The sequence below is a fragment of the Thamnophis sirtalis genome, unplaced genomic scaffold, assembly GCF_051295495.1.
Source record: "Thamnophis sirtalis isolate CommonGarterSnake01/CBP01778 unplaced genomic scaffold, rThaSir2_p1.2 scaffold_3, whole genome shotgun sequence".
Lineage (NCBI taxonomy): Eukaryota > Metazoa > Chordata > Lepidosauria > Squamata > Natricidae > Thamnophis > Thamnophis sirtalis.
Genome location: NW_028261383.1, coordinates 10,265,200 through 10,291,440, shown reverse-complemented (window position 1 = coordinate 10,291,440; position 26,241 = coordinate 10,265,200). Strand labels below are relative to the sequence as shown.

The window sequence follows — 26,241 nt, the reverse complement described above, 5'->3', positions numbered from 1 at the left end:
ATTTTTCACACTTATGACCATTGCAGCATCCCCGTGGTCACATGATCAGCGTTCAGACACTTGGCAACAACTGGCTCATATTTATGACACTTACAGTGTCAATCCAACTTGGCAAGGGACTTGGAGGCCTGCCTTTGCAAATGCAATTCAATAATCCTTTGTTTGTACATCAGAGTTGTCTGTCAAATTAGTGAGCATAAATTTTGGATCTTTTAAAATTTCACAACTTATTCATCGTTTTCATGGTCAGGAAATTTCTCCTCAGTTCTAGGCTGCTTTTCTCCTTGATTAGTTTCCATCCATTGCTTTTTATCCTGCCTTCAGGGGCTTTGGAGAATAGGTTGACTTTCTCTTCCTTGTGGCAACCCCTCAATAAATGGAATATTGCTATCCTGTCATCCCTAGTCCTTCTTTTCATTCAAATAGTGTGAGGTGAAACTCATCATAATGTAGGCCTTTGCTTCTTGATAGATGCCTATGGACCTGATATTTCTTTGGCAAGGTTTATTGTATTCAATGTTAATCTGTATGATCTCTTTAAAATCATGGTATTCAATACTATTGTGTCTATTAAAAAGTTGTAACCTGCAAGTATGTTGAAATAGTATGTCTCAATGCTGTTGGTAGGTGAGTTTGCAGGGTGAGTCGAGCTGAGATCGAGGGAAAAGAGGAACTGTCAAGTTGTAATGTATATAAAAATAACAGTGTTGTGACATTGTGGTTAGTGGAAGAGAAAACGGCCTCGGTTGCTGTGACTACACAGCAGAATTTATATAGCGGCATGTTGGACAGTGAGTCGGGGCCAACCAGCCTCAAACTGTCCCTTTTGGCTGCTTGTCTGATTGACCCTCATTACAATGTGATTTTTCTGTAAGTACTTGCTGTTTGATATAATTTGAAATTTAATAAAGCACATAGGATCCTTAATAAATTATTATCCTTAATACAGGACCCTAAGTGAGATGCCTTATGGTATGTTGTCTGTTCAATTTCTTACTAGTGCAGCTATGCTCCTTATCAGATGTTTTCTGACACTAGACACACCCAATTCCAACAACCATTCTTTATATGTTTTAGCCTCTATTCCCTTAATCATCTTTTGTTGCTCTTCTCTGCAGTCTTGATCATCAGAATCCTGACCCACATAATGGTCACCCTCCTCATCAGATACTCAGAAGAGAAACAAAAACTAGTTTTGCAGGTGGGATTTGCCCTTTGGAATAGCCTACTACAGCAATGTTTCTCAACCATAAGCAGCTTTAAAATACGTGGACTTCAACTCCCAGAATTCCCCAGCCAGCTATCTTAAGATGGCTGGAGAATTCGGGGAGTTGAAGTCCACATAACTTAAAAGTTGCCAAGGTTGAGACATGCTGGTCTATAGGAAAAGGGTGATACCTGTTGAACTGCACACAAGACTTTAAAAAAACAGTTAAATTAAGTAATGAAAAGGAATTCAGGAATTAAATTAACTCTGGCAAAGTCAATCCTGAGGGTTAAAGGGCATCAGAAGGAGCCTTTACCTGATGCTCCCTCCAACAACAGCTCCTGGGAGGGAGCGCCCCCTTTCCCTCCAGCCGAGTTAGCATCCATTAAACCCCAAGCCTTCTGGGTCTGAAGCAGCACCAGAGAGAAAAAAAGGAAGTTACGGGTGGGGACTGCAGGAGCGATCTTAGAAACGCCCCAAGAAGCTGCATTGAAGGCTCACCAGTCCAAGCATTTCCCCAGGTGAGAAGAAGGAAGGGAGGGAGGGAGCTTCTTACCTGGCGCTCGATAGGAAAGAGGCATCTCTGTTCCTCGCTTGGACTTCGCTTCTCAAGAGATGCGATTTGCTTTCCTCGCAGCGCCGCGCTGCCTTCCTTCCCGGCCACGCACGTGGATTCCCCCTTCTCGGAACGACCCCAGCCAGGACGTTGCAGAGCCCAAGCAGGAAACGCTTACAGTTCCTTCCCTTCCCATGTCCAGCTCCTCCCATTCTCTAAAGGGGGGAGAGCGCCGCCCACTTGGTGGTCCCCCTACCTTTTGCCATGGGGAGAACGGGTCCCGGGTGGGATGATCACCTGGGCAGGGAGTCCAGGGCTGCTTCTCCCGAGGCAGTCAGAGAGACGGAAGGAGAGGGACGGGACGAAGCCTGGGGAACGGGAAGAGGGGAGGGAAAGGGATGCGGAGCAGCACAGTTGGAAGGAACCGTCCTTTAACAGCATAACAGAGTTGGGGGGGATCTTGGAGGTCTTCTAGTCCAACCCCGAGGCAGTCAGAGAAACGGGAGAGACGGAGGGGAGGAAACCCAGGGATGGAATTTTGGTCCCGTAATCATGTGGTTTATCCGGCAATGGTCATGAGAAAAACGTTCAAAAGTCGCTTTATTCAGTGTTATTGTCATTTCAAACGGTCACTAAATGAATTCTTATAAGTCGAGGACTATCTGTTGGAAATGCATGCAGAGGTTCTCAACATCTGCAGCTCATAGATCCCTATAACGTAAGCATATCAATTAAGAGAAGGAGGTGTTGGATGGAAAGAAAGTTTCCTCCATGGGTTCGGATTTCCCAGCTGGAGCAAACGAATTTAGGAAGTTTTTTTTTTAATTTTCTTTGAGGAAGGCAAGACCAACAGTGAGGTGGACCAGAGTTCCTGGGTGAGCTGACACCGATATACAATAAGTATACATTTTTATTCCATTTTCCTCTTTCAAGTCCTTTTGCTTTCTTTCTACTGTTGGAAGAAATGTCCTTCTGGGTTCAACTCCAAGTGGGGAAAAAGACACTGGAAACATGGAGGCTGCTTGGAAAGATGATTTAATGGTGAACAGGGTCACATGGTTTGAGATCCTGAACAGAAAAGGGGGATCACCTGCTTCAAGATGATGGGTGAAGAAGAAAAGAGAAAGAAGGGCTGAAAGTTCTTGGCTTTATACTCTGTTTGGCCCCACCTCTGTTTCCTGTTCCTGTGTAAGAAATGTATTCTGATTGGTTGTCAGACTCTCATGGGGCCATGCGGGCTGTGTTTTGAGTCCCAAGTTTGATTGAGTTTCCAGATGCCATGTGTTGAGTTTATGTGGAAGGCTAATCCTACCTTTATTATGTAAAGTAGACTAGCTCAGGCTGTCATGGCTCATTGACAAAAGGAGGGCAGGAAGCTCCAAGAAGCTATTCTGTCTCCATTTTTACATCCAGGGAAATATAATATTCTGCCTTCTTAATATTTCCCAGGATATTTCAGTTTTCTAGTAGAGGGCCAGTTTTATCTTCCTACAGTACTATTGTGCTATTGCCTTTTGTGCCCTTGCTCATGGTTCTAATCCTGTGTTGCTCTTATTCCTCTGCCCTAAAGTAATCTCTGTGGGGCAGGGATGAGCCCTAGTGTCTTCGGGTGTTAATCATGTGTCTAATGTATTTCCCTCCTGTTTTATGATTAAATCTTGAGCTAATCAGTTGTTACTACGCTGACCTTTCTTTATTTCAAAGGTAACTTCTTCCTGAATCTCCCGTATATTTTGTATTATTTGTACTCTGCAGCTGTTTCTAATTGTCTAGATACCTTTGTAATTATCCTCAGGAGGTTCTTTTAAAATGCATTCAGAGTTTCTATTTCTCTGACTTGGGTATTTGTAAGGTAGTCTGATAGGCCTAATTATGGCCAAAGTTATATAGTCAATATTCAATATCAACTATTCTGATCAAAGCCGAGGTTTTGCATTATTAGCAGAAAACAGTTGCTGAAGTGTCAGTAAGTATATTCATGCATCCGGGAACAAGCAGACCCAGACAGGGAGTTTCCTGTTATTCTGCAAGATGTTTCTTGTTTTGCTGTCCTAAGCCTCCCTATATGTCACACATGATCTATAATGTGCTGACCATGTATATTTTTGGAATAGTAACTGTTGGCCATCTGGCATAGACATTTTTGGTTCCTCTTATTACCTTATATGCTTAGATACTGCCTCTACAGATGTTTACGTAATTTGCACTATAAATGTATGTCTTTAAGAACCTTTCGGGGTTCAAACTTTTGTGCTTGTTTGGCATGTTTGAACCTGCGCATTTAATAAACGTTTCCTATATTGCATCGCTTGGCTTGATTGTCTCTTAATTCTACTACATTTGTGAGTCAACGTTTGTATTCTTATTCTAGTGATTTCTAGTCTGAGTCTTGTGACAATACTGTTTTTGAGATTTCTGGCCTGGTCTTCCTATTACAACACTGTCTTGGTGAAGTTCCCTTCCAACAGAGGAAGGTTAAAAATAAGACTAGAAGTTTTGGAAAGAGAACCAATAAGGAAGAAAAAAGGGGTTTTGCAACCCTCAACTAAGTTTGAGTTTTCTGTGTTTAATTTTTACTTCCTCTTTTACCACTTCAGGTGTTGAGGGAGAGACACATTCTGGTTTTTGCACTTCTCAACAGCCTCAACAGTTGTTATTTGATGCTGTTATAGTATCTCTTTGAAGTTCTTTCTCCACCTTCATCTGGATCTGCTTCACATTTAACAGAGTTAGAAGGGACCTTGTAGTCATCTAGTCCAACCCCTGCCCAAGCAGGAGACCCTACACCATTTCTGACAGATGGAAGTCCAGTCTCTTCTTGAAAGCCTCACTTGGAGCCGAACCCAGAAGGACATTTCTTTCATCAGAAGACAGACAGAAAGACAGAAAGAAAAAGAAAGAAAGAAAGAATAAATAGAAATAGATTGAGGAAGAGAATGAAAGAAAAAAGAAAAAAGGAAAAGGCTGAAAGTAAAAGAGAATGGAAGAAAGAAAAAAAAGAGTGAAAAAGGAGGAAAAGAGTGAAAGAAAAAGAAAGGAAGGTAGAAAGAAAGAAAAGGGGAGGGAGCAAAAGCAAGCAAGAATGAGAGAGAGAGAGAGAGAGAGAGAGAGAGAGAGAGAGAGAGAGAGAGAGAGAGAGAGAAAAGGTCTAGAAATAAAAAAAATCATTATTAGCATGTTAAAAAAGACATCCCAAGGTGGAGAGTTTAGCTAATTAAGTGCACTCTCCCATGCTTATTATGGGATGTTAACCTATGCTCTGGATTGCTCCAAGTTTGGCCTGGATTGGGCAAACTGATAGTAGCAGCAGTTGGGGACTACCTGTACAGGGGTTACCAGGGCAGTCTATAAAACCCCCTGTTCTTTCTCTAACTTCCCTGCTAGTCCCCCCCCCACACACACACAAGTGACAGGGTAACAAAGCCATCAATCATACAGTTGCCAATAAAACAGCAACATGAGCCATGGTGGCACAGTGATTAGAATGCAGTATTGGAAGCTAATTCTGCCAACTGTCAGCTGTTTGATCCTGACTAGCTCGAGGTCGATTCAGCTTCCACCACTTAGATAGGGCTACATCGCCTTGCAGTCCAAGGGACTCACAGGAATCTTTTCCGGTACCAGAGTTCAAAGCCCTCCATTCTTTGGCGCTCAGCCTTCCTTATGGTCCATCTTTCACAGCCATACATTGCAACTGGGAAAACCATAGCCTTGACTATAGGCACTTTTGTTGCCAGAATGATCTCTCTGCTTTTTAGTATGCTTTCTAGCTTTCCTCCCCAGGAGCAAGCGTCTTTTACTTTCTTTAAAATTAAAATGTGAAGTGGTATGTAAGTCTTAAGTACTAGTGCTAACATAGAGTAGGCAGGGGAACAGGAAAGGATACCAGACAGGGACCCAGGTGCTCTGAGACATAAACCTCATGGCAAGAAAGGGAATAAACAAATGATCCTTATCTGAGAGGTTAGATTATGAAAGAAAATGTGAAGTTGTCCGATTGATCTGTGTCTCATAACCACAATGGAGTTTTCTCCATTACTGAAGAATGGCAGAGAAGAAAACTAAATGCAAGAGAACTGGTAGTGCTGTCGAACATCAATATTTCTTTAATAAACAGGAGGTAGTATATACATTTTTGCAACCATAGGTTTTAAGCAAGTTATAAACAGGAGATCCAATATGTAGATAAATGCAAATTAAGTACCGGTAGTTTTACTGGAGAGAGATCAATTGACCTAGAATGAAACAGTGAAAAAGAAATAATTTAGAACTGGAAGTCTGTTTGAACAAGGAGGTTGGACTAGAAGACGGTCAAGGTCCCTTCCAACTCGTTACTCTGTAAATGACATCAGAATTAAGAAAATCAGACCTGGTATGTAGATATGCAAATTCAGCATTCCTACACAAGGAAAGAGTGAAGTGCCAGGTCCTACTAACAGTCCTTACATCTACTGCCTCTAGTGATCAGATTTATAGGTACTTGCCTCTACTAACCTATAGCTCTTCCAAGAGCTTACAGTAATTTTGATCCTGCCTGCCATTTTATTCCCTAAATCTACTTCCTTTGGTGATCAACAGGTTTATAGATATGTCAATGACAGGATAGGATAAGATGGGACTATGATGGCAAACTTTTTTGTAAAGGTGTGCCAAAATTATGCACACATGCCCACCCCCATAATGCAATGCACCCCACCCACCCACGCATGCATGGGAGGGGAGAGTTTTCGCCCACTCCAGGCTCCGGAGGCTTTTCTGAAGACTGGGGAAGGTGAAAACTGCCTCCCCCAGCCCCCCCGGAGGCTGGCAACAGATCATTTCCGAACTTCCAGTTGGCCCTTTGATCCTGATTTTCGCCCTCCCTAGGCTCCAGAGGTTTTCCTGAAGCCTGGGGAGGGCTAAATGGCCTCCCCTGGCCTTCTGGAAGGCAAAAAATCAGCTCACTGGCACGCACATGTGTGCTGGAACTGATTACTCAAGTGCTGGCAAATATGGCTAAGCGTGCCACCTATGCCATAGGTTCACCATCAGAGAGGATATGATAGGACAACATGCAGCTCTGGAGCCACATGTGGCTCTTTCATCCGTCTGTTGCTGGTTGGCGCCACAATTTTGAGGCACTTCCGATTAGGGAAGGAAAAGCGTGTCAGGAGGAGACTCTATGGCAAGGGGGAGGTTTTCTGGTTGGCTCCATAATTGATAGGGCTTTCGGTTAGGACAGAGGAAAAAGAATGCCACGCTCGGAAGAGGGTGGGGGAACTGGACTTCCAGTTGGCTCCAGAATTGAACGGGAGGCTTTTGGTTAAGACCTTTGTGACTTTTTATGTGTTTAAGGTTGCCAACCCCTGGGATAGGAGAATGGGAAGTAGAGTAGGAGTAAAACAGAACACAATACAACACAACACAACAGAATTGTCTCAGGAGCATAAGCTCAGTGTACATATTAAAAGCAATTAAGAGATCATAGATCACAAATCATAGTTAATCATTAATAATGTTACAAACAATTGATAAATCACAAGAAACCAATACGATAGATGAGAAAAATGAAATGCTGTGGGAATGAAGTGTGATGGCATAGGGCATTGTTTTGGTATGCAATGCCCTATAGCAGCGTTCTGAGGGAGAACAATGACATCGATTATGTCCAGGATGTGAGGGGTCTATATACATTTTCTTAGTCCTCTTTCTAGTTCATACACAACTCAATGAAAGGAAAGTTGGTTGTGATTGTTTTTTCCGCAACTATCCATTGGAAGTCTTTACCTGTCCTGTTCGATTGCTGTGACACACCAGACAATTATTGAGGTACAAATGACAGACTCAATTAGTTGTAACTCTTCCAAGATCTTTCGCTTGATCTCATCCACCATCTTATCATCTTAAATCTTATATAATGAAAAGATAATATCTCTATCATCCATCCATCCAATTTCTTAATCACCCATCTCCGTGGTAGAGGGATATGGGGTGATAATTCCTCATTTTCCTTTTTTCAGCCGCACCAGTTCATTTTAGTCCATGATCAACTTCCATGACATTTCCTTGAGTGAAAAAAGACAAAATCCTTTTGTATCCAATCACATTGGCCAATAAAAAATTCTAACATTTCTGCACAAGGATCATAACCTCAGAACTCGGGTCTCTGAAGTTCTGCCCACAGTCTGTGCACTCATATGGTTTCTCCCATGTGGATCTTTCTGTGGGAAGTCACAGAACAACTCTTTCTAAAACTCTTTCCACATTCCTGACATTGGTACGGTTTCTCCCCCGTATGGATTCTTTTATGAGAACTAAGGGAACTGCTTACAGCAAAGCTCTTTCCACATTCCGTACATTTGTATGGCTTCTCCCCTGTGTGGGTCCTTTTATGGTATGTGAGGGAACTGCTTATGCTAAAACTTTTCCCACACTCCAGACATTGATATGGCTTTTCTCCAGTGTGGATCTTTTTATGGGAAGTGAGGTAACTTGCATCACTGAAGCTCTTTCCGCACTCCAGGCACTGATACGGCTTTTCCCCTGTGTGGCTCCTCTTATGGGAAGTAAGTCGGCTTTTGCGGCAGAAGGACTTCCCACACTCCAAACATTGATAGCGTTTCTCTCCACTATGGATTCTCGTCTGGGAAATCAGGTAACTGCTCTGACTGAAGCTCTTTCCACACTCCAACCATGGATGTGGTTTCTCTTCTTGGTGGATTCTTTCATGGGTCATAAGGTGACTTTTCTGATAGAAGCTCTTCCCACAATCCATGGACTGATATGGATTCTCCTGGAGATGATTTTTTTGATGGTCACTGAGTTGGCTACTCTGGCTAAAGCTCTCTCCGCATTCCACAGATGTATATAATTTCTCCTCAAGTGATATATTTTGATTTAAAGTAAGAGGAAAGACCCATTCCCAAGTTACGTGTTGTGCCTCAACAGGGTGGCTTCTGCAATACCCACACAATCCTGATTCCTCCTCCAATATTTTTCCACAACCTGGACACATTCTGGTTTCTTGGTGATTTTTTTCGGTCAGAAGCGCATTGTTATCTACATGATGAAAAGCAAGGGCTATCTCTGGCTCTACTTTTAACTGCTTTTCCTCAGGACTTTGGACTCCCCCTTGACATTGGAACATCCTTTCTCCAATTTCATTTTTGACTGATGGCAAGTGCTCTATCATCTCCTTCTTGGAGTCCTCGTCCTCCCACCTTTCGCCTGATTGCGACAAAAAGAAGAAACAAAAAGGTGAGTTTCATGAGATGTTCAAGGCCCAAGCTAAGACACCCTCAGGGATCAAGGTCTATTGCCACATCCTGTATTGAACATTACCGGTAGTTCTCAAGTTATGAGCCTTGGTGGCAACAGTGATTAAAATGCAGTATTGCAGGCTAATTCTGCTGATTGCCAATAGTTTAATTCTGACAGATTCTAAATCAAGGTCGACTCAGCCTTACATCCTTCTGAGGTCGGTGAAATGAGGACCCAGATTATTGGGGGCAAGATGCTAACTCTAAATCGCTTACAGAGGGTTGTAAAAGCACTGTAAAGCAGTGTATAAATCTAAGTGCTATTGTTATTTTATGCCTTTCCTTGTCATGGTTCTTAAGTGGATTACTGCAGTTGTTAAGTGAGAGGTGAAGTGAATCTTGCTTCTCCATTGACTTTGCTTGTTGGAAAGTCACAAGTGATCACATGACCCCAGGACACTGCAACCATCATAAATACATGCCAGTTACCAAAGCATCTGCATTTTGATCACACAACCATAAGGATTCTGCAATGGTCGTAAGCGCAAAAAATGGTCATCAGTCATTTTTTAACCTGCCGTTGTAACTTCAAAAAGTCACCAAACAAATGGTTGTAAGTCAACAACTACGTGTACATGTTTCCCTTGTTCTCATTCCTCCTGGACTCTATGGTGGTACAGATTACACATAGGGCAATATTTTTACTATTCCTGTCAGCCCAGGGCCCAGTACGGAACTTGGAACTAATATTTTGACCTTGGGACATTTATACCATGTACAGATCTACCTTGCTTGCCATGATCCTAAGTATTAACATAAAACTGTTGGGGAAGATTATTTGGTTTTCAGATTGTTTTTGAGGTGGTTGATGAAAACAAGTGTTCAGTTTGGGAGTCTACAGCAAAGAGGCCTTGGGGCAAATGGGAAGGAGACATGCCTGGGTGAGCGCTCATATCTCCTCAGAACCTGGAGTATTTATAAGTACAGCCCAATTACTAGGGGCTCAGAATAACAGAATTGGAAGAGACCTTGGAGGTCTTCTAGTCCAAACGTTTGCTCAAGTAGGAGACCCTATACCATTTAAAACAAATGGTTGTCCAATCACTTCTTAAAAACTTCCAGTGATGGAGCACCCATAACTTCTAGAGGCAAGTTGTTACACTGATTAATTGTTCTGTCAGATAACGTCTCCTAAGTTCTAGGTTGCTTCTCTCTTTGGTTAGTTTTCACCAGGGGTGGGTTTCAGCTGGTACGCACCGGTACGTGTACTGCTTTGTGAAATTTAGCGTGCCTTCCCGTACCTGAGCTTCTGGAGGCCCCGTACCAGAACTCTCCCTCCCCTGGCCTGCCCCTGCCTGCCCAGTTGCCACTCGCTCGCTTCCCCTGCCCAGTCACCACTCGCTTGCTCCCCCTGCCTGTCCGCACCAGACTTGCCCTGCCCACCCACTTCCTTTGCCGGAGAGAAGGATTGGGAGAAGCTCATGTGGCACGGGCTCCCTTCTCTTTGACAGCCACTTGGTTTCCAATGGGGGTGGGGAAGAAATCCATGTGTTTTTCCTCCCTGTGTGTGGATCCCCCCCATTGGAAACAGGGCGGTTGTCAAAGAGAAGGGAGCAGCGCACGCCACCTTGGCTTGTCCAACAGCCAAATCCTCACCTCCTGTTCCTTTTTTGGCTGTTGGACAAGCCCACATGGCGCACGCTACTCCCTTCTTTGGCAGTCACCTCATTTCCAATGGGGGGGTGGAATCCATGCAGAGGGAGGAAAAATGCATGGATTTCTTCCCCACCCCCATTGGAAACGAGGCGGCTGTCAAAGAGAAGGGAGTGCGCGCCATGTGGGCTTGTCTGAATCCTCACCTCCTGTTTCTTCTTCAGATGTTGGACAAACCCACGTGGCGCGCACTGCTTCCTTCTCTTTGACAGTTGCCTCATTTCCAATGGGTAGAGGGGGGAATCCATGCAGTTTTCCTCCCTCCGCATGGATTCCGTTCCCCCATTGGAAACGAGACACACACACATAAGGGGGACTGGATCAGCTGGGATGCTGGCGAAAAAGAAGCCTGTTTCTCCGCTGCCACAGTTCGCAGAAGAAGGTGGCGGGGATGATGTCCGGCGCTCGGCCCCTCGCCACTTTCCCAGCCAGGCAGGGCTGCAGACAGCGAGCCGCAGGGGTGAGCGGTAAGTTAAGAGAGTGCCGGCCAGCATCCCTGCCTTTTTGTTTTGCGAGCCACGGCAGCGGAAAAACAGAGGCTTCTTTTTTACCAGCCTCCCAGTTGATCCAGTCTCCCTTACGCATGCACCTCGCACTGCGGCAAGCGCGGTGTGTGTGGGTGTGTGCGCGTGTGTGATGTGCGTGCCTTCCATGGTGTGCCCAACACCCTCATATACCCACCAGGTCACCCGCCGAGCGGCAGAGAAATCTAGCTTCGGCAAAAGAAAAAAAAGCCGTCTGCAATTAGCCCCCTCTGCTGCTCTGCTAAAAAGGCGGGCACCAAAGCCAAGAGATAACAGGGCGACTAACCATATTTGGTTAACCCCCAGAGCAGTAAGAGGCTGAATTGGAAGCTCTATGAATTGGCTTGTAGGACACAGAATGCCGTGATCATAGGATTTATTGGGAACCAGTTTTAGTTCACAGAATATATCTACGAATATAATTGGAAGGGATGTATGTGAGAGAGGGGGGGCGGAGAGAGAAAGAGAATAAGAGAGAAAGTAAAGGAAGGAAGGAAGGAATGGAGGGAGAGAGAGAGAAAAGAGATAGAGAAAGAAAGAGAAAGAAGGAAAGAGAAAGGAAAGAAGTGGGAGTGAGACGAAAGAAAGAGGGGGAGAGAGAAGGAAGGAAGGAAGGAAAGAAAGAAAGAAAAAGAAAGAAGGAAAAAGGAATGAATGAAAGAAAGAGAACTTATGACCACAATTGAACCCAATTTTTCTTGCTAAGCAAGAGCATTGTTAAGTAAGTTTCATCAAATTTTCCAAGTTGGCCATGCCCTCCCGGTCACACAACCAACAAGCCACGCCAAGCTGAGCACATGACTGCTGAGCCACTCCCACAAAACAGGCCACATCTACAGAATAGGTTCTAAAAATTTTTTGAAACCCACCACTGGTTTTCCACCCACTGCTTCTTGTCCTGCCTTCAGGTGCTTTGGAGAATAGCTTGTTCTTTGTGGCAACCCTGAGATATTGCAACATTGCTATCATGTCACCCCTAGTCCTTCTTTTCATTAAATTTGACATACCTAATTCCAGCATGCTTTAGCCTCCAGTTCCCTAACCATCTTTGTTGTTCTTCTCTGCACTCTTTCTAGAGCACGGATGTCAAACTCACCCCATCATGTTGATGTCACATGATGTATCATGTCCTTTTCTTGCCTTTGCAGAGCTGGGGTGGACGTGGCCTGCGTGTGACACATCCAGCCTATGGGCCACCAGTTTGACACCCCTGTTCTGGAATCTCAACATCTTTTTATATTGTGGTGACCAAAACTGGATGTAGTATTCTAAGTGTGGTCTTATCAAGGCGTTATAAAGTGGTACTAACACTTCACATGATCCATGAAATTCGGGCCTATTATGATTTCCAAATTCCCAAAAAATGAAAAGCACTTCCTTAAGGCTACCACCCAAAAGCGAAACTCAATAAGGAGGGTGTTTGCTCCTTTTTACAGAGAAGAGACAGCATGAAGATTTTTTTTGCCCTGCCTGCCTGATCCGGTGGAAGAATCAATGCAGTTAAGGACATTCTCCTTCACTGTAGGAAAGGAACAGACCAGCATGTTCTGAGAAACAATAAGGAAAATAGGATTCTTGTAAAAGAACCAAACCAGAGTGATTCTATATTTACACTTTTCATAACTATAGCAGCTCGTCTGTGTAAAGCATTAAAATAAGTAATTATGTAAAAAGCTTGTTCTGGGAAAAACAAGGCTATAAAATTGATTAGAACATACCAGGTTAGGTTAGTTTGACATTACTTTGGAAAATGGCAGGAAGGAAACTGCCATGATGGGATTAATTGTCTTGTTATGAGGAAATGAGGCAAGGGAGTTCAAAGGGGATTTCTGGTTCAGGAACTTATGTAACTTCAGAAGACATTGGTATGTGAGGGCGGTGATCTGCTACACTAAATGTATTTAAGCCATGCATTTGGACTTATCCAACATTTTCTTTCTTTCTTTCTTTCTTTCTTTCTTTCTTTCTTTCTTTCTTTCTTTCTTTCTTTCTTTCTTTCTTTCTTTCATGATTGAGAATCCTTTTGCAAAAGAAAATATATATTTTAAATAAATATACTTTTTATTGTTCATGGTCTCCTTGTTTTTATATGAGAGGGTTTTTTTTCCTGACAAACAGGTGAGCTGGTTACATCTGACCAGAAAAGTACAAAGAGATCCCTTACCTATGGAGGTCACGTTCCTTGCATTTTCCAATGTGATCTCCCTGTACAGCAATTTCTGGTCAGGATTCAGCAGAGCCCACTCCTCTTCAGAAAAAAATATGGCTATATCTTCAAATAACATATGATTCTGAAATTCAAAAGAAAGTCCCTCCTAATGTACAGTTCCAACTTACCTGAGGTTGTAAGTTCAGGATTACTTGTACGAACTGAAAATTGCCCAAGGTCACTCTGAGAGTAAGATGAGTGGCATCTAAGCTTGATAAATTTATCAAGCTTAGATACCACTCATCCCAAATTTCATAGTGACTATGGGCAATTTTCACATAGTTCAGGTAATCCTCAACTTATGACCACAATTAAGCTCAAAATTTCTGTTGTTAAATAAGACAGTTAAGTTGGTTTTGCCCCTATTTTACAAGCTTGTTTGCCACAGTTGTTAAGTTATTAATAATTGTTAAATGAACCTAACTACCTCCTTGGCTTTGCTGGTCCGAAGGTGGCAAAAGGATATTGCAACCATCATCAACATGAACCAGTTGCCAAGTGTCTGAATTTTCATCATGTGACCATGGAGATGCTGTAACGGTCATAAGTGTGAAAAGTGGTCCTAAGTCACTTATTTCTCTACTATTGTAGCTCTGAGCGGTTACTGTCATTTCCTGACAGTTAGAACAATTAATCAGTGGAACAACCTACCTCCAGAAGTTGTGAATGCTCCAATACCGTAAGTTTTTAAGACGATATTAGATAACCATTTGTTAGAAATGGCATAGGGTTTCCTGCCGAAGCAGGGGGCTGGACTAGAAGAACTTCAAGGTCCCTTCCAACTTTGTTATTCTATTCTGTTCTAATTTCTATTCCTATTCTATTAAACAGATGGCTCTAAATCAAAGATCACCTGCAAAGTTTTCTATCTTATCTCTTAATGAAGTGATCTTGGATTCACTATTGATCAAGGTCTTCAGTGCTGCCTGGAAGGTGACTTCCTCAACACAGTGTTTGAACAATCCTAGTTGATACCTTAACTGGTGCCTTATGTTGTCCCTGAGAGATACACACAGTTCAATAGTTATTTGAAGCTGCTGGAAAAAGCCTTCTAGAAGCAATGAGTTGCCAGCAATGTTCAAATGATACCAGGAAGCTGCTCCCACTCGCTAGAAGGGAGCAAATGAAGTGAATTAGCTTTGGAAGAGAAATTCAGCTTGCTTTGGAATGTCCCTTATCAAAACCACATTTAGACACTGAAGGAGAAAAGAATCGTCCTCAAAATAGCAGAGTTGGAAAGGACCTTGGAGATCTTCTAGTCCAACTCCCCCTCCCCCCACTCAAGCAGGAGACCCTTTACTTTTCAGAGAAATGGTTGTCCTGTTTCTTCTTTAAAAACTCCAGCAATGGAACATCCAGAACTTCTAAAGAAAAGCTGTTCCATTGGTTAATTGTTTTCATTGTCAGGAAATTTCTTTGTTCTAGGTTGCTTCTCTCCTTGATTAGTTCCTATCCATTGCTTCTTGTCTTGCCTTCAGGTGCTCTGGAGAATAGCCTGACTCCCTCTTCTTTGTGGCAGCCTATTAGATATTGGAAGACTGCTGTCATGTCTTTTCATTAAACTAGACATACCCAATTCCTGCAACCATTTTCATGTATTTTAGCCTCCAGTCCTCTAATCATTTTCATTGATCTTCAATACATTCTTTCCAAAATCTCAACATATAGCTTGGCTCCCTCTTCTTTGTGGCAGCCCCTTAGATATTGTAATGTAATTCATTAAACTAGACATACCCAGTTCCTGTAATTGTTCTTTATATGTTTTAGCCTCCAGTCCCCTAATCATCTTCATTGCTCTTCTTTGAATTTTTCAAGGGTCTCAATATCTTTTTTAAATTGCAGTGATCAAAACTTTTTAATTGCAGTGATCAAAACTGTATGCAATATTCCAAGTGGAGGCCTTACCAAGAAATTATAAAGTGGTACTAACACTTTACGCAAGCTTGATCCCTCCTACCTGAGTTGGAATGACAGCAGCAGTTTCAGAATCACCACAAAACAAAGATGCTTCTGCAGGAAACCTCAGGATTGCTCCTTTTCCTGATAAGACAGAAATGGAGGAAGACATTTTGAAAATATTCCTACTGCATTCTTGAGAAAGTTATGCAAAAAAAAAAAGGCATTCTTTCAGAGAAGTGGGACTGCAAGTAAGCAATATCAATGGCAATACCGCTTCACAGTATTTTACAGCCTTCATTAAGCAGTTTACAGAATCAGCATACTGCCCCCAACACTCCAGGTTCTAATTTTCCAACCTGGGAAGGATGGAAGGGCTGAGTCAACCCTGAGTCTGTCAGGACCGAACTGCTGGCAGCCGGCAGCATTAGCATGAATACTGCATTCTAACCACTGTGCCATCATCACAATAAGGCTGCCTACACTGATCTAGGGATGAGAAACTGTGGCCAGAAGTCCAACCTCTCTGATTAACTGAGTAGGTGGCGAGGAGTGAAATAAAGAGGCTAAAGAGTTAAGCTTGAAGGTAACTATACTGGTCATGATAGGCAACGACTCCTGTCAATCCTTGAAAGGCCCAATGAAGGTATGAAGAATTGAAGTTCCTTATGTCTGGGCTCTGAATGAGCAGAAACTACTGAAATAGAGATTTTAAGATTGTATCTTGGATTCATTTTTCCCTGGGATTTCAAGGAAGTGGGCAGGTACTGAACAGTATGATTTCCATTAGAGGGGACTTATACTCTTGCCTTATCTGATTCATATATTGGTGTGGTGGTTAAAATTTATTGCAGGCTAACTCTGCCCACAGCCAGGAGTTCAATTCTCACCGGCTCCAAGTTGACTAAGCCTTCCATCCTTCCGAAGTCGGTAAAATGAGGAGCCAGATTGTTGGGGGCAACAGGCTGACTCTGTAAATCGCTGTTGTGGCCTACCAGCTGCCAGTAGAGATGGTGGCAGACTTGGATGATGAGGAGATTGGGGAAGAACTTGGGCCAGTTCTGGAGCCTAGGGAAGACTCTGATGAGCTCAGCATCAGACACAGAGATAGAGCCAGGGCCATCTGGCATTTCCCAACCACCGGAGTGGCTGCTGCCTTTGGAGGCAGAGATGAATGAGGAGGAAGAACAGCTGGGCCCTGTTCCAGATGCACGTATGCACAGAGCAGATATGAGAGGACAGAGGTCAAGGACAAGGTGTCTACTTGGGAAGCAAATCAAACTTGGATGTTGAATGGCCCCTCCCTGGCTGGGGAATAAATAGAAGGAAAGGGGAGTGGTGGTCGTAGAAGACTACATTTCTAGAGATTTTCCTAATTTTGTTTCATGCAACAAAGACTGTCTTGCCAGAACTTAATTTGCAGCCTCACCGCTTGGAATGATCATAATGAACTGATAACGTCTGTTGCTGCAGTTAACTCCTTGCAGGCCTGTTGCCTGGACTTTCGGTTGGTGAATGCAATTAATTCACAAGAGATAAATAAAGAGCGGTTATTCTTTGCTAGGGGTCTGTTTCTTCTGCAAAGGCTGGGTCAGAACAACCGCTTAGAGAGGGCTGTAAAGCACTATGAAGTGGTATATAAGTCTAAGTGGTATTGCTAGTGCTATTTGGGAGTTTGGTAGGAGTGGATTGGCTGGATCAGGGTGCTCAATGCCTCATTGGGAGAGATGATGTTACATGCCTTGAAAGCAGCATCTCTGTCTGGGAATGCTAGTAGTTCAAAGGAGCCTTTGTTGATTAAATATTTGCTTATCGGGTCCCCGGAAAAACACTGAACTAAGCTTCCAAGCTGAACCAACGTGTTCGATGAATGAATAACATTCTGTAATATGTTTCTTTTCAACTGCATCTTGCTACGATTCCTTATGGAGCCCACCAATGTAAAAATATAGTAAATGAAGAACCATTTATTTACCTTCTGACGTGATCTGAGCTGGATCTTCTTGGGAGATCCCCCCAAAGGCCAGTTCTTGAGTGAGAGATGACATGTCTTTGTGTTCTCGGGGGTCTTGAGCATCCACTTCCATGAAGGGATCCTGAACCTGTCAAAAGAAAAAAAGGGAAGAAGATTTTATGATCCACTGCAACCAAGTTCACTCTGAAAAGAGATTCTCACATACAGGTAGAATAGAACAGAACAGAACAACAGAAATGGTAAGGATCTTGGTGGTCTTCTAAGCAGGAAACCCTACACCAGTGGTTCCCAACGTGGGGTCCATGCCACACAGGTGGGCAATTTGATTTTTAATGGAGAAGGGGAGCAATTTGAACTTTGTTTAAACCAGGTTAATGGGCTTTTAGGCTTCCTTTATATGAGCAGAGTTCACTTTCTGAGTAAAGCAAGAATTATATGTTACAGAAGGGGCATCGGGATTTTAAAAATGCTTAGGTGGGGCATGGCCAAAAAAAGGTTGGGAACCACTGACCTACAGCATTTCAGACAAATGATTGTACAATCTCTCCTTAACAACTTCCAGTGTTGGAACATTAATAACTTCTGGAGGCAAGTTGTTTCATCAATTGTTGTAACTGTCAGAAAATTTCTTAGTTCTAAGTTGCTTCTCTCCTTGATTAGTTTCCATCCAGCTTCTTGTTCTGCCTTCAGGTGCTTTGGAGAATAGCTTGAGATATTGGAACCCCGCTATCATGTCTCCCCTAGTCCTTCTTTTCATTAAACTAGTCATGCCCAGTTCCTGCAACCGTTTTTCATGTTTTAGCCTCCAGTCCCCTAATAATCCTGGTTGCTCTTCTCTGCACTTTTTCTAGAGTCTCAACAGCTTTTTTATAGTGCGGTGACCAAAACTCGATGCAATATTCCAAGTGTAGGTCTTACCAAGGCATAATAAAGTGGTACTAACACTTTACACAAGCTCCTACCTGAACTGGAATGACAACAGCAGTTTCAGTTCCACCACAAAGCAAAGACATTTCTGCAGGAAACCTCAGGGTTGCTCCATTCACTGAAATGACAGAAATGAAGGAAGACATTTTGAAAAAATTCCTACTACATTCTCGAGCAAAATCATACAAAAAATAAAATAAAAGGAGCATTCTTTCACACACGAGACTGCAAGTAAGCAATAGCACGTAGACTTATATATCGCTTCATAGTGCTTTACAGCCCTCTCTAAGCTGGTTATAGTCAGCATATTGCCCCAATAATCTTCCCCAACAGTTTTTATGACACTGAGCATTATGGGAAGCAAAGTAGATCTGTACATGGTATATTAATTCCAAGTTCCATATTGAGAAGTGGACTGATAGAGAACACCAGATTGATAGTAAAAAGTAATGATGTGGGTGTAATCTGCACCCCCATAGGATCCAGAAGGAATGAGAGCAAGGCAAACCTATACCGTTTAACCCGTACTATTTGAAGTTACATTGGCAGGTAAACAAAGTGACTGATGACCATTTTTCACACTTATGACCATTGCAGTATCCCTGTGATCATGTGACCAAAATTTGGATTCGTGGCAATTGGCATATATTTATAGCATTCGCAGTGTCCTGGGGTCATGTGATCACCTGTGAATTTCCGACAAGCAAAGTCAATGGGGAAGCCAGATTCACTTCACAACCATGTTGCTAATTTAAGAACTGCAGTAATTTACTTCACAACTGTCCCAAAGTTGCTTTTTCAAGAGGCCGTTGCAACTTTGGGATAACCATGACCTGGATGACCGAGAATCTCCATAGACACTTAACAACTGGGGCAAGGAAAGTCATAAAATGGGGCAAAACTCGCTTAACAACTGTCTTGCTTAGAAATTTTGGCCTCAATTGTTGTGTTAGCAATAGCACTACCAATAACACTTGGATTTATATACTGCTTCATAGTGCTTTTATAGCCCTCTCTAAGTGGTTTAGAGAGTCAGCACTTTGCCTCCATTGGTTCCTCATTTGACCAACCTTGGAAGGGTGGACGGCTGAGTCAACCTTGAGCTGGTCAGGATTGAACTGCTGGCAGTCAGCAGACTTAGCCTGTATGCATTCTAACCACTGCACCAACATCACAATAAGGCCTCTCCAATTAATTGGGTACGTAGCAAGGAGTGAAATAAAGAGGCCTAAAGGGTTAGGCTTTGAGATGGCTCTCTTGTCATGAGAGACAAGGGCTTCTGTCAATCACTGAAAGGCCCAGTGAACTATGAAGTTCCTTAAGTCTGGACTTAAGAATCTACTGAAATAAAGAGAGATTTTAAGATTGTATTTGGTTTAATTTCTTTTCAGGATTTCAAGGAAGTGGGCAGGCGCTGAACAGTACCATTTCCATTAGACGGGAAGTATACTCTTGCCTTATCTCATTCATTTGGTGGCAGGGGGTTAAAATTTATTGCAGGCTAACTCTGCCCATAGCCATTGGCTCAAGGTTAAATCAGCCTTCCATCTTTCAAGGGGCGGTAAAAGGAGGACCCAGATTGTTGGGAGCACTAGGCCAATTCTGTAAACCGCTTAGAGAGGACTGTAAAGTACTATGAAGTGGTATATAAGTCTAAGTGCTATTACTATTTGGGAGTTTGGTAGGAGTTGATTGGCTGGATCAGATCTCAATACCTCATTGGGAGAGATGATGTTACATGTCTTAAAAGCGACATATCTGTCTGGGAATGCTAGTAGTGCAAAGGGGCCTTTGTTGATTAAATATGTGCTTATTGGGACCTTGGAGAAACACTGGAGTAAGCTTCCGAGCTGAATCAATGTGTTCAATGAATGTATAACGTTCTGTAATGTTTCTTTTCAACTGCACCCTGTTATGTTTCCTTATGGAGTACACCAATATAAAAATATAACAAAGACAGAACTGCTTTTTTACTTTCGGATGTGATCTGAGCTGGATCCTCTTGGGAGATCCCTCCGAAGGCCAGTTCTTGTGAGAGAGATGACATGTCTCTATGTGCTTCGAGGTTTTGAACACCCACTTCTATGAAGGGATCCTGAACCTGTCAAAAGAAAAAGAGGGAAGAAGATTTTATAGTCCACTGCAACCGAGTTTCCTCTGAAAAGAGAGGGCTTCTCACATACAGGTAGAATAGAATAGAATTGGAAGGGACCTTGGTGGTCTTTTAGTCCGTGACCCGTCAAAAGCGCGGAGGACAAAATCGCGCTCGACGAAAGCGCGCATGTGACATCATCACAGCGTGACGAAAAAAATTAAAAATTAAAATAAAATTAAAATTAAAGCAAGCCGATTCACATAAAGGTAAGGGTTAGGTTTAGGTTTAGGTTTAGGGTTAGGTTAAGGGTTAGGGTTAGGTTTAGAGCGTTAGCGTTAGGTTTAGCGTTAGGTTAAGGGTTAGCGTTAGGTTTAGCGTTACGTTAACGGTTAGGTTTAGGGTTAGATTTAGGGTTAGGTTAAGGGTTAGGTTTAGAGTTAGGTTTAGGATTAGGTTTGGGGGGGTTAGGGTAAGGTTTTAGCTTTATTTTTACATTTTTCGATCACAGCGCGATGTTTTCGTCGCGCTGTGATGACGTCAAATGCGCGCTTTCGTCGAGCGCGATTTTGTCCTCCGCGATTTTGTGGTGGAACCTTTTAGTCCAACTAAACTCTACACCATTTCAGACGAATGGTTGCATAATCTCTCCTTAAAAACTTCCAGTGTTGGAGCACTCACAACTTCTGGAGGCAAGTTGTTCCACTGGTTAATTGCCCTCACTCTTAGGGAGTTGCTCCTCAATTCCAAGTTGCTTCTCTCCTTTATTAGTTTCTATCCATTGCTTCTTATCCTTGCTTCTTCAGGTGCTTTGGAGAATAACTTGATTCTCTCTTCTTTGTGGCAAATCCTGAGGTATTAAAGACTGCTATCATATCACCCCTGGTCCTTCTCTTCACTAGACTAGCCATGCCAGTTCCTGTAACAATTCTTCATATTTTAGCCTCCAGTCCCTAATCATCTGTTTCTCTTCTCTGCACTCTTTCTAGAGTCTCAACATCTTTTTTACATTGTGGCAACCAAAACTGAATGCAGTATTCCAAGTGTGGTCTTACCACGGTGTTATAAAATGGTATTAAGTGATAGTCCTCAACTTATGACAATTGATGCCAAAATTTCCATTGCTAATTGAGATGGCCACTAAGTGAGTTTTGCTCCATTTTACCATTTTTCTTGCCAGAGTTGTTAAGTGAATCTGGTTTCCCCATTGACTTTGTCAGAAAGTTGCAAAATTGATAGCAATAGCAAGTAGACATATCACATACCCCCTCCCACCGCAAAAGGCATGAATAGCCTTTAGGGAGCTTGCAGAATGCTCCTGGGGAGGGTGGGGGGCCAAAAACGAGGAAAAAACGGTCTGTTTTTCGTTTTTAAAAAAAGGGCATGGATAGCCTTTAGGAAGCTTATAAAGTGCTCCTGGGAGCTTATAAAGTGCTCCTGGGGGCTGGGGTGGGTGTAAAATTGAGCAAAGGCTCTGCACGGCCATTTTGGTGAAGGGGCGGGTTTCAGGAGGCAAAAAAAATGCTGTATTCAGTGACTCACCCAGATTTTCAGCCTCTTTTGGGGGGGGGGGGAAAGGTGTGTCTTATTCTCCCAAAAATACGGTATATAGCACTTCAAAGTGCTTTACAGCCCTCTCTAAGCGATCTTACGGAATCAGCATATTGCCCCCAACAATCTGGGTCCTCATTTTACAGACCTGGGAAGGGTGGAAGGCTGAGTCAACCTTCAGCCTCGTGAGATTCGAACTGCCAAATTGTAGTCAGCCGGCAGTCAGCAGAAGTAGCCTGCAGTATTGCATTCTAACCACTGCGCCACTATGGCTCTTCACGTGATCCCAGGACACTGCAACCGTCATAAATGTGAGTCAGTTCTCCAGCATATGAATTTTTATCATGTGACCTGGGGATGCTGCAATAAATCACTTTTTTCCATGCTGTTAGAGAGCTATGAATGTTCACTAAACAAAAGGTTGTAAGTCTAGGACTCTACCCTGGAAAGGGTCACTTACAATAATCTCAGTGATGAAGAATTTTTAGTAATTATAAGGAAAGGTTTATTGGGGCCCAGAGGTTATTGTATTTAAAAATTCAGCAGCTTCTCACATTTTCACCTTTTTGACAAGTACAGGTAGTCCTTGACTTACAACTATAACAGAGCCCAAATTTTATGTTGCTAAGTGAGATTTGTCAAGTGAGTTTGCCCCATTTTATGATCTTCCTTGCCACGGTTGCTAAGTGAATCACTGCAGAGGTTAACTTAGTTATACATTTGTTAAGTGAATTTGACTCTGCGGTGCACTTTTTTTATTCAGGTGTTCACAAAAGGGGATTGCGTGTCCCAGGGGCTCTGCAACTGTCATAAATACAAACCAGTTGCCGCAGTGTCAGAATTTCGATCAGGTGACCATGGGGATGCTGCAACCAAGAATGAAAAATGGTCATACGTCACTTTATTCAATGCTGTTGTAACTATGGATGGTCACTAAGTGAACTGTTGTTAAGTCCAGAATTCGCTGCACAATAATTTTTGTCTCACCTGCATCTCTCCCTGCTTTTTCTCCTCCGCCTGGCTCAGGAGGAAACCTTCTGCCAGGGCCACCGCCTGGGAGCTCGTCTCTGCTCCACACTCTCGCACCCAGTTCTCCATCTTTGGGGGCAGGACAGCCAGGAACTGCTCCAGGACCACCAAGTCCAACATCTGAGCTTTCGTGTGTTTCTCTGGCTTCAGCCATTGACGAGAAAGACGGTGTAAACGAGTGCAAAGTTCTCGAGGTTCCTCGGTTTCTTCATAGAAGAACGCCCGGCAAAGTTGATGTTCTCCAGCCCATCTGGTAGTATCTCCTTCCAGGACATTGTCCTCCTTCGTTCTTCTCCAGAACTTCTCAGTAGACCTAAGCAAGGCAACACGGGATCCATTTCCTTCTGGGTCTCGTGAGCCGGATTTTGGGGTGTACAAAGAAGCTGGGTCACACCCATCCAAAGTCTGTCCTGGATTTGCAAAAGGACTTTTGGTCAGAGGAGCAGAATGGTAAGAAGAGCCACCAAAATGAGCCATTTCAGGAGATGTGGAACTTTGATGCTCAAACAATAAGAATCCTCCCAGAGAGGGGGAAAATGCTTTCAGTTTTCAAGCTAAGAGAAAGGAACAGAAGGAAAGAAAAATGAGAAAAAAGAGAGCTGCTTTTGTAGATGTTGATAGGATATTCTTGCCCAAAAAACATTTAAGGGAAGACAGAGAAGACAGTGCTCTTAAATACATAACACACCCAACACACACAATTTCTTTTCAAAAAGGAAGTACATATAGGACTCGATATAGGACCAATATTTGAGGCCAACATTTATGTTGCCAATTAAGGCAGTTGTTAAGTGACTTTTGGCCTGTTTTATGACCTTTCTTGCCAGTAACTTTGCAAACAACACAAAATATTCCTATATTTTTCAAGCTGGAGATACCTCCAATGCTCAACACTCAGCTCGGGTCCAGTATGGGAACCCCAAAATGCTGTGGCTTTTTCTCCAGCACCTCCACCCAAAACGGATAGTTCATATAGGAAAAAACATTGCAAGACACTTGGGGCGGGTTGTCTTCCTTCCTGCACGACAGAGTCTCCATCAACCAGCCATGATCCCTACCAAGGGTGGGAAAGGGAGCCATGGGGTGGGGTGGGGGTCGGGGATAGAGGTGAAGCAGTCGCAGGCTGTCTCGGGGGTTGAATGCTTCCTTACAGGGAGGCCAGCGAGAAAAGGCTTTGGAAACGCCGCGAGGTGTCTGCAAATAGAGACCCGCCTGGGAATTGCAAGGCAAAAGCAACGCTGAGCTGAACCAGACGGAATTCTGCCTGACTTTTCTCGCTCCCTCCCCCCACCCATCTTTCACAGCTTTTTTTGGGGGGGGGGGGGAAGAGAAGCATCCACAACGGAGCTCTACCTGACTTTCCTCACTCCCTTCCCTCCAACCTTTCACAGCTATGTTGGCGGAGGGATGAAAAGCATCCATATCTAAGACTACAGGGGACGCCCCAACCTTCAGAAGGGAAAGATCCGAAAGGGGAAAGAGTTTAATCAGCTCAATCCATCGATGAGCAGCAAGCGATCGAGGGCCCAGCTAGTCTCCACCCACCTCGCAGCTCCGTCCTCGCCTTACAGTTGGAGAGCAGGGTCGCCCATGCGCATTTCATAGGCAATCTAAGGGTTAGAGAAAAAAAGGCAGGGTTCCTAGAGAAGGCCTCTCGAGTGAAGACTCCTGCGAAGACTCGCTGCTCCTCCTTCCCCGCTCGGCTGGGAAGGGAAGCATTGCGCTTGCTCGCCGGGCACTTGCTTGCCACCTCGTGGATCCCGCCTGCCAGTTGCGCGAAGCGAGCGATTCTCTACCCCGTTTGCACCCCGTCCGCGATGCATTACGTTTCACATCCCGAAATCGGTCTTCATAGCTCTAGTTTTGCGTTTGCGGTCGGGGGCAAAAGGGATCCCTCGGGGCTGCCAGCGTGGCAGACCAATCTATTCTTAAAACTTAAGGCGTTCTCCCGCAGATTATGGTGGTTTTCTATATGGTTTTTCTTTCCTTTGACTGTTTTTCATAGGGTTTTCTTGTAAGTTTGGGGTGCAGGTGCAGCTCCGTTTTTGCAAGGCCAACAAAACTCCAGACCTATTTAGACAGGTTGTCCTCGATTTACGACTATCATTGAGCCCAAAATTTCTGCGGCTAAGCCAGACAGTTCTTAAATTGAATTTTCCCTCTCCCCATCTTACGACCTTTCTTCTATAGTTGTTAAGTGAAGCACTTGAGTTACATTTGTTAAATGAATCTGGCTTCCCCATTGGTTTTGCTTGGCAGGTCACAAAAGGTGAATCACGTGACCCCAGGACACTGCACCGGTCATAAATATGAGTCAGTCGCCAAGCCGCTCAGTTTTTATCAGTTTTGATCACGTGTCCATGGGGATATCTACTACTGCTTCACTGACTATGCTAAAGCTTTTGATTGTGTGGATCACAACAAATTGTGGCAAGTTAAGCACTATAGAGGGTATGTAAGTCTAGTGCTATTACTACATTTACTGAGAAAATGTTGTGTTAAATTTATGGACCAATTTCTTTTTGAATATAATAACCCACAATTGGATATGTAAGAGAAACTCTTTTGATCAACCATATTCAGAGGCCACTGGAAGAAAATGCAATGCGAAGGCTGCTCGTTTTCTTAATTAGCTATTAAATAGGCAAAGTTCAAAAGCAGCCATTCAAATGATTGGGGGCTTGGATAGGTTTGTGTCTGGAACCCTTGAGCATGAAAAAATAAATTACCTTTGTAGAAAATATCATCCAATTCAGCTGTTTAGGAAAAGATTTGGAATAGGCAAGAGTGGTTTTTCCACTTTTTTTTTTGTTAGCATCTAATCAAGCATATGAAGAACAAATCATTAGTAAAGGAAACAATTGAGTTGATATGGAAGAATTGAATTCAATAGATCCCTGAGATAATGTATCCACCTAAAAGAGAATATACATTCTATATAACTCTGCCCCAGAATTTTTAGGCTGGATTATTTTTTAATATCAATATCACAAAATTTAAGAATGTATATTGATATTTGTTTATCCAATTGTTTATGTTTATCCTATCAGAATAGTGTGTTTCAGAAACTAATTAAGTTATCAAGAAAATGATATTTCAGTGTTTCCCTGTTGAATAATAAAGAATTTGTACAGTCTTCATTTCAGAAATAGTCTTGTGGCTACTTATCTCTGAAGTATTACCGGTACTTGTAACCATATCATTGGCTTTGCTGGCAACCTAAACGATTTGCCTTGGCATTTTTAAATATTATTTGTTTAATATGACTGCCAAGTCTTTAGTTACAGTCCCACCACAGCATGTTTATACCAAAATACGTATCAT

General features: G+C 43.1%; 1 protein-coding gene across 1 annotated transcript in view; it reads right to left on the bottom strand.

Annotated features, from left to right (window-relative positions):
• Nucleotides 1–24,626, bottom strand: part of LOC106545643 (uncharacterized) — a 35,709-nt gene extending 11,083 nt beyond the window's left edge. Inside the window, exons 1-10 of the mRNA XM_087707953.1 lie at nt 24,463–24,626; nt 22,876–23,471; nt 20,220–20,346; nt 18,281–18,363; nt 17,319–17,445; nt 15,405–15,487; nt 13,403–13,529; nt 8,235–8,969; nt 8,016–8,117; nt 7,530–7,644 (exon numbers count right to left, since the gene is read on the bottom strand). Of these exons, the coding sequence (XP_087564079.1) occupies nt 7,530–7,644; nt 8,016–8,117; nt 8,235–8,969; nt 13,403–13,529; nt 15,405–15,487; nt 17,319–17,445; nt 18,281–18,363; nt 20,220–20,346; nt 22,876–23,394 (2,018 nt within the window). The 5' untranslated portion in view covers nt 23,395–23,471; nt 24,463–24,626. The remainder of the gene's footprint in view (nt 1–7,529; nt 7,645–8,015; nt 8,118–8,234; nt 8,970–13,402; nt 13,530–15,404; nt 15,488–17,318; nt 17,446–18,280; nt 18,364–20,219; nt 20,347–22,875; nt 23,472–24,462) is intronic.
• Between the last annotated feature and the right edge of the window lie 1,615 nt (nt 24,627–26,241).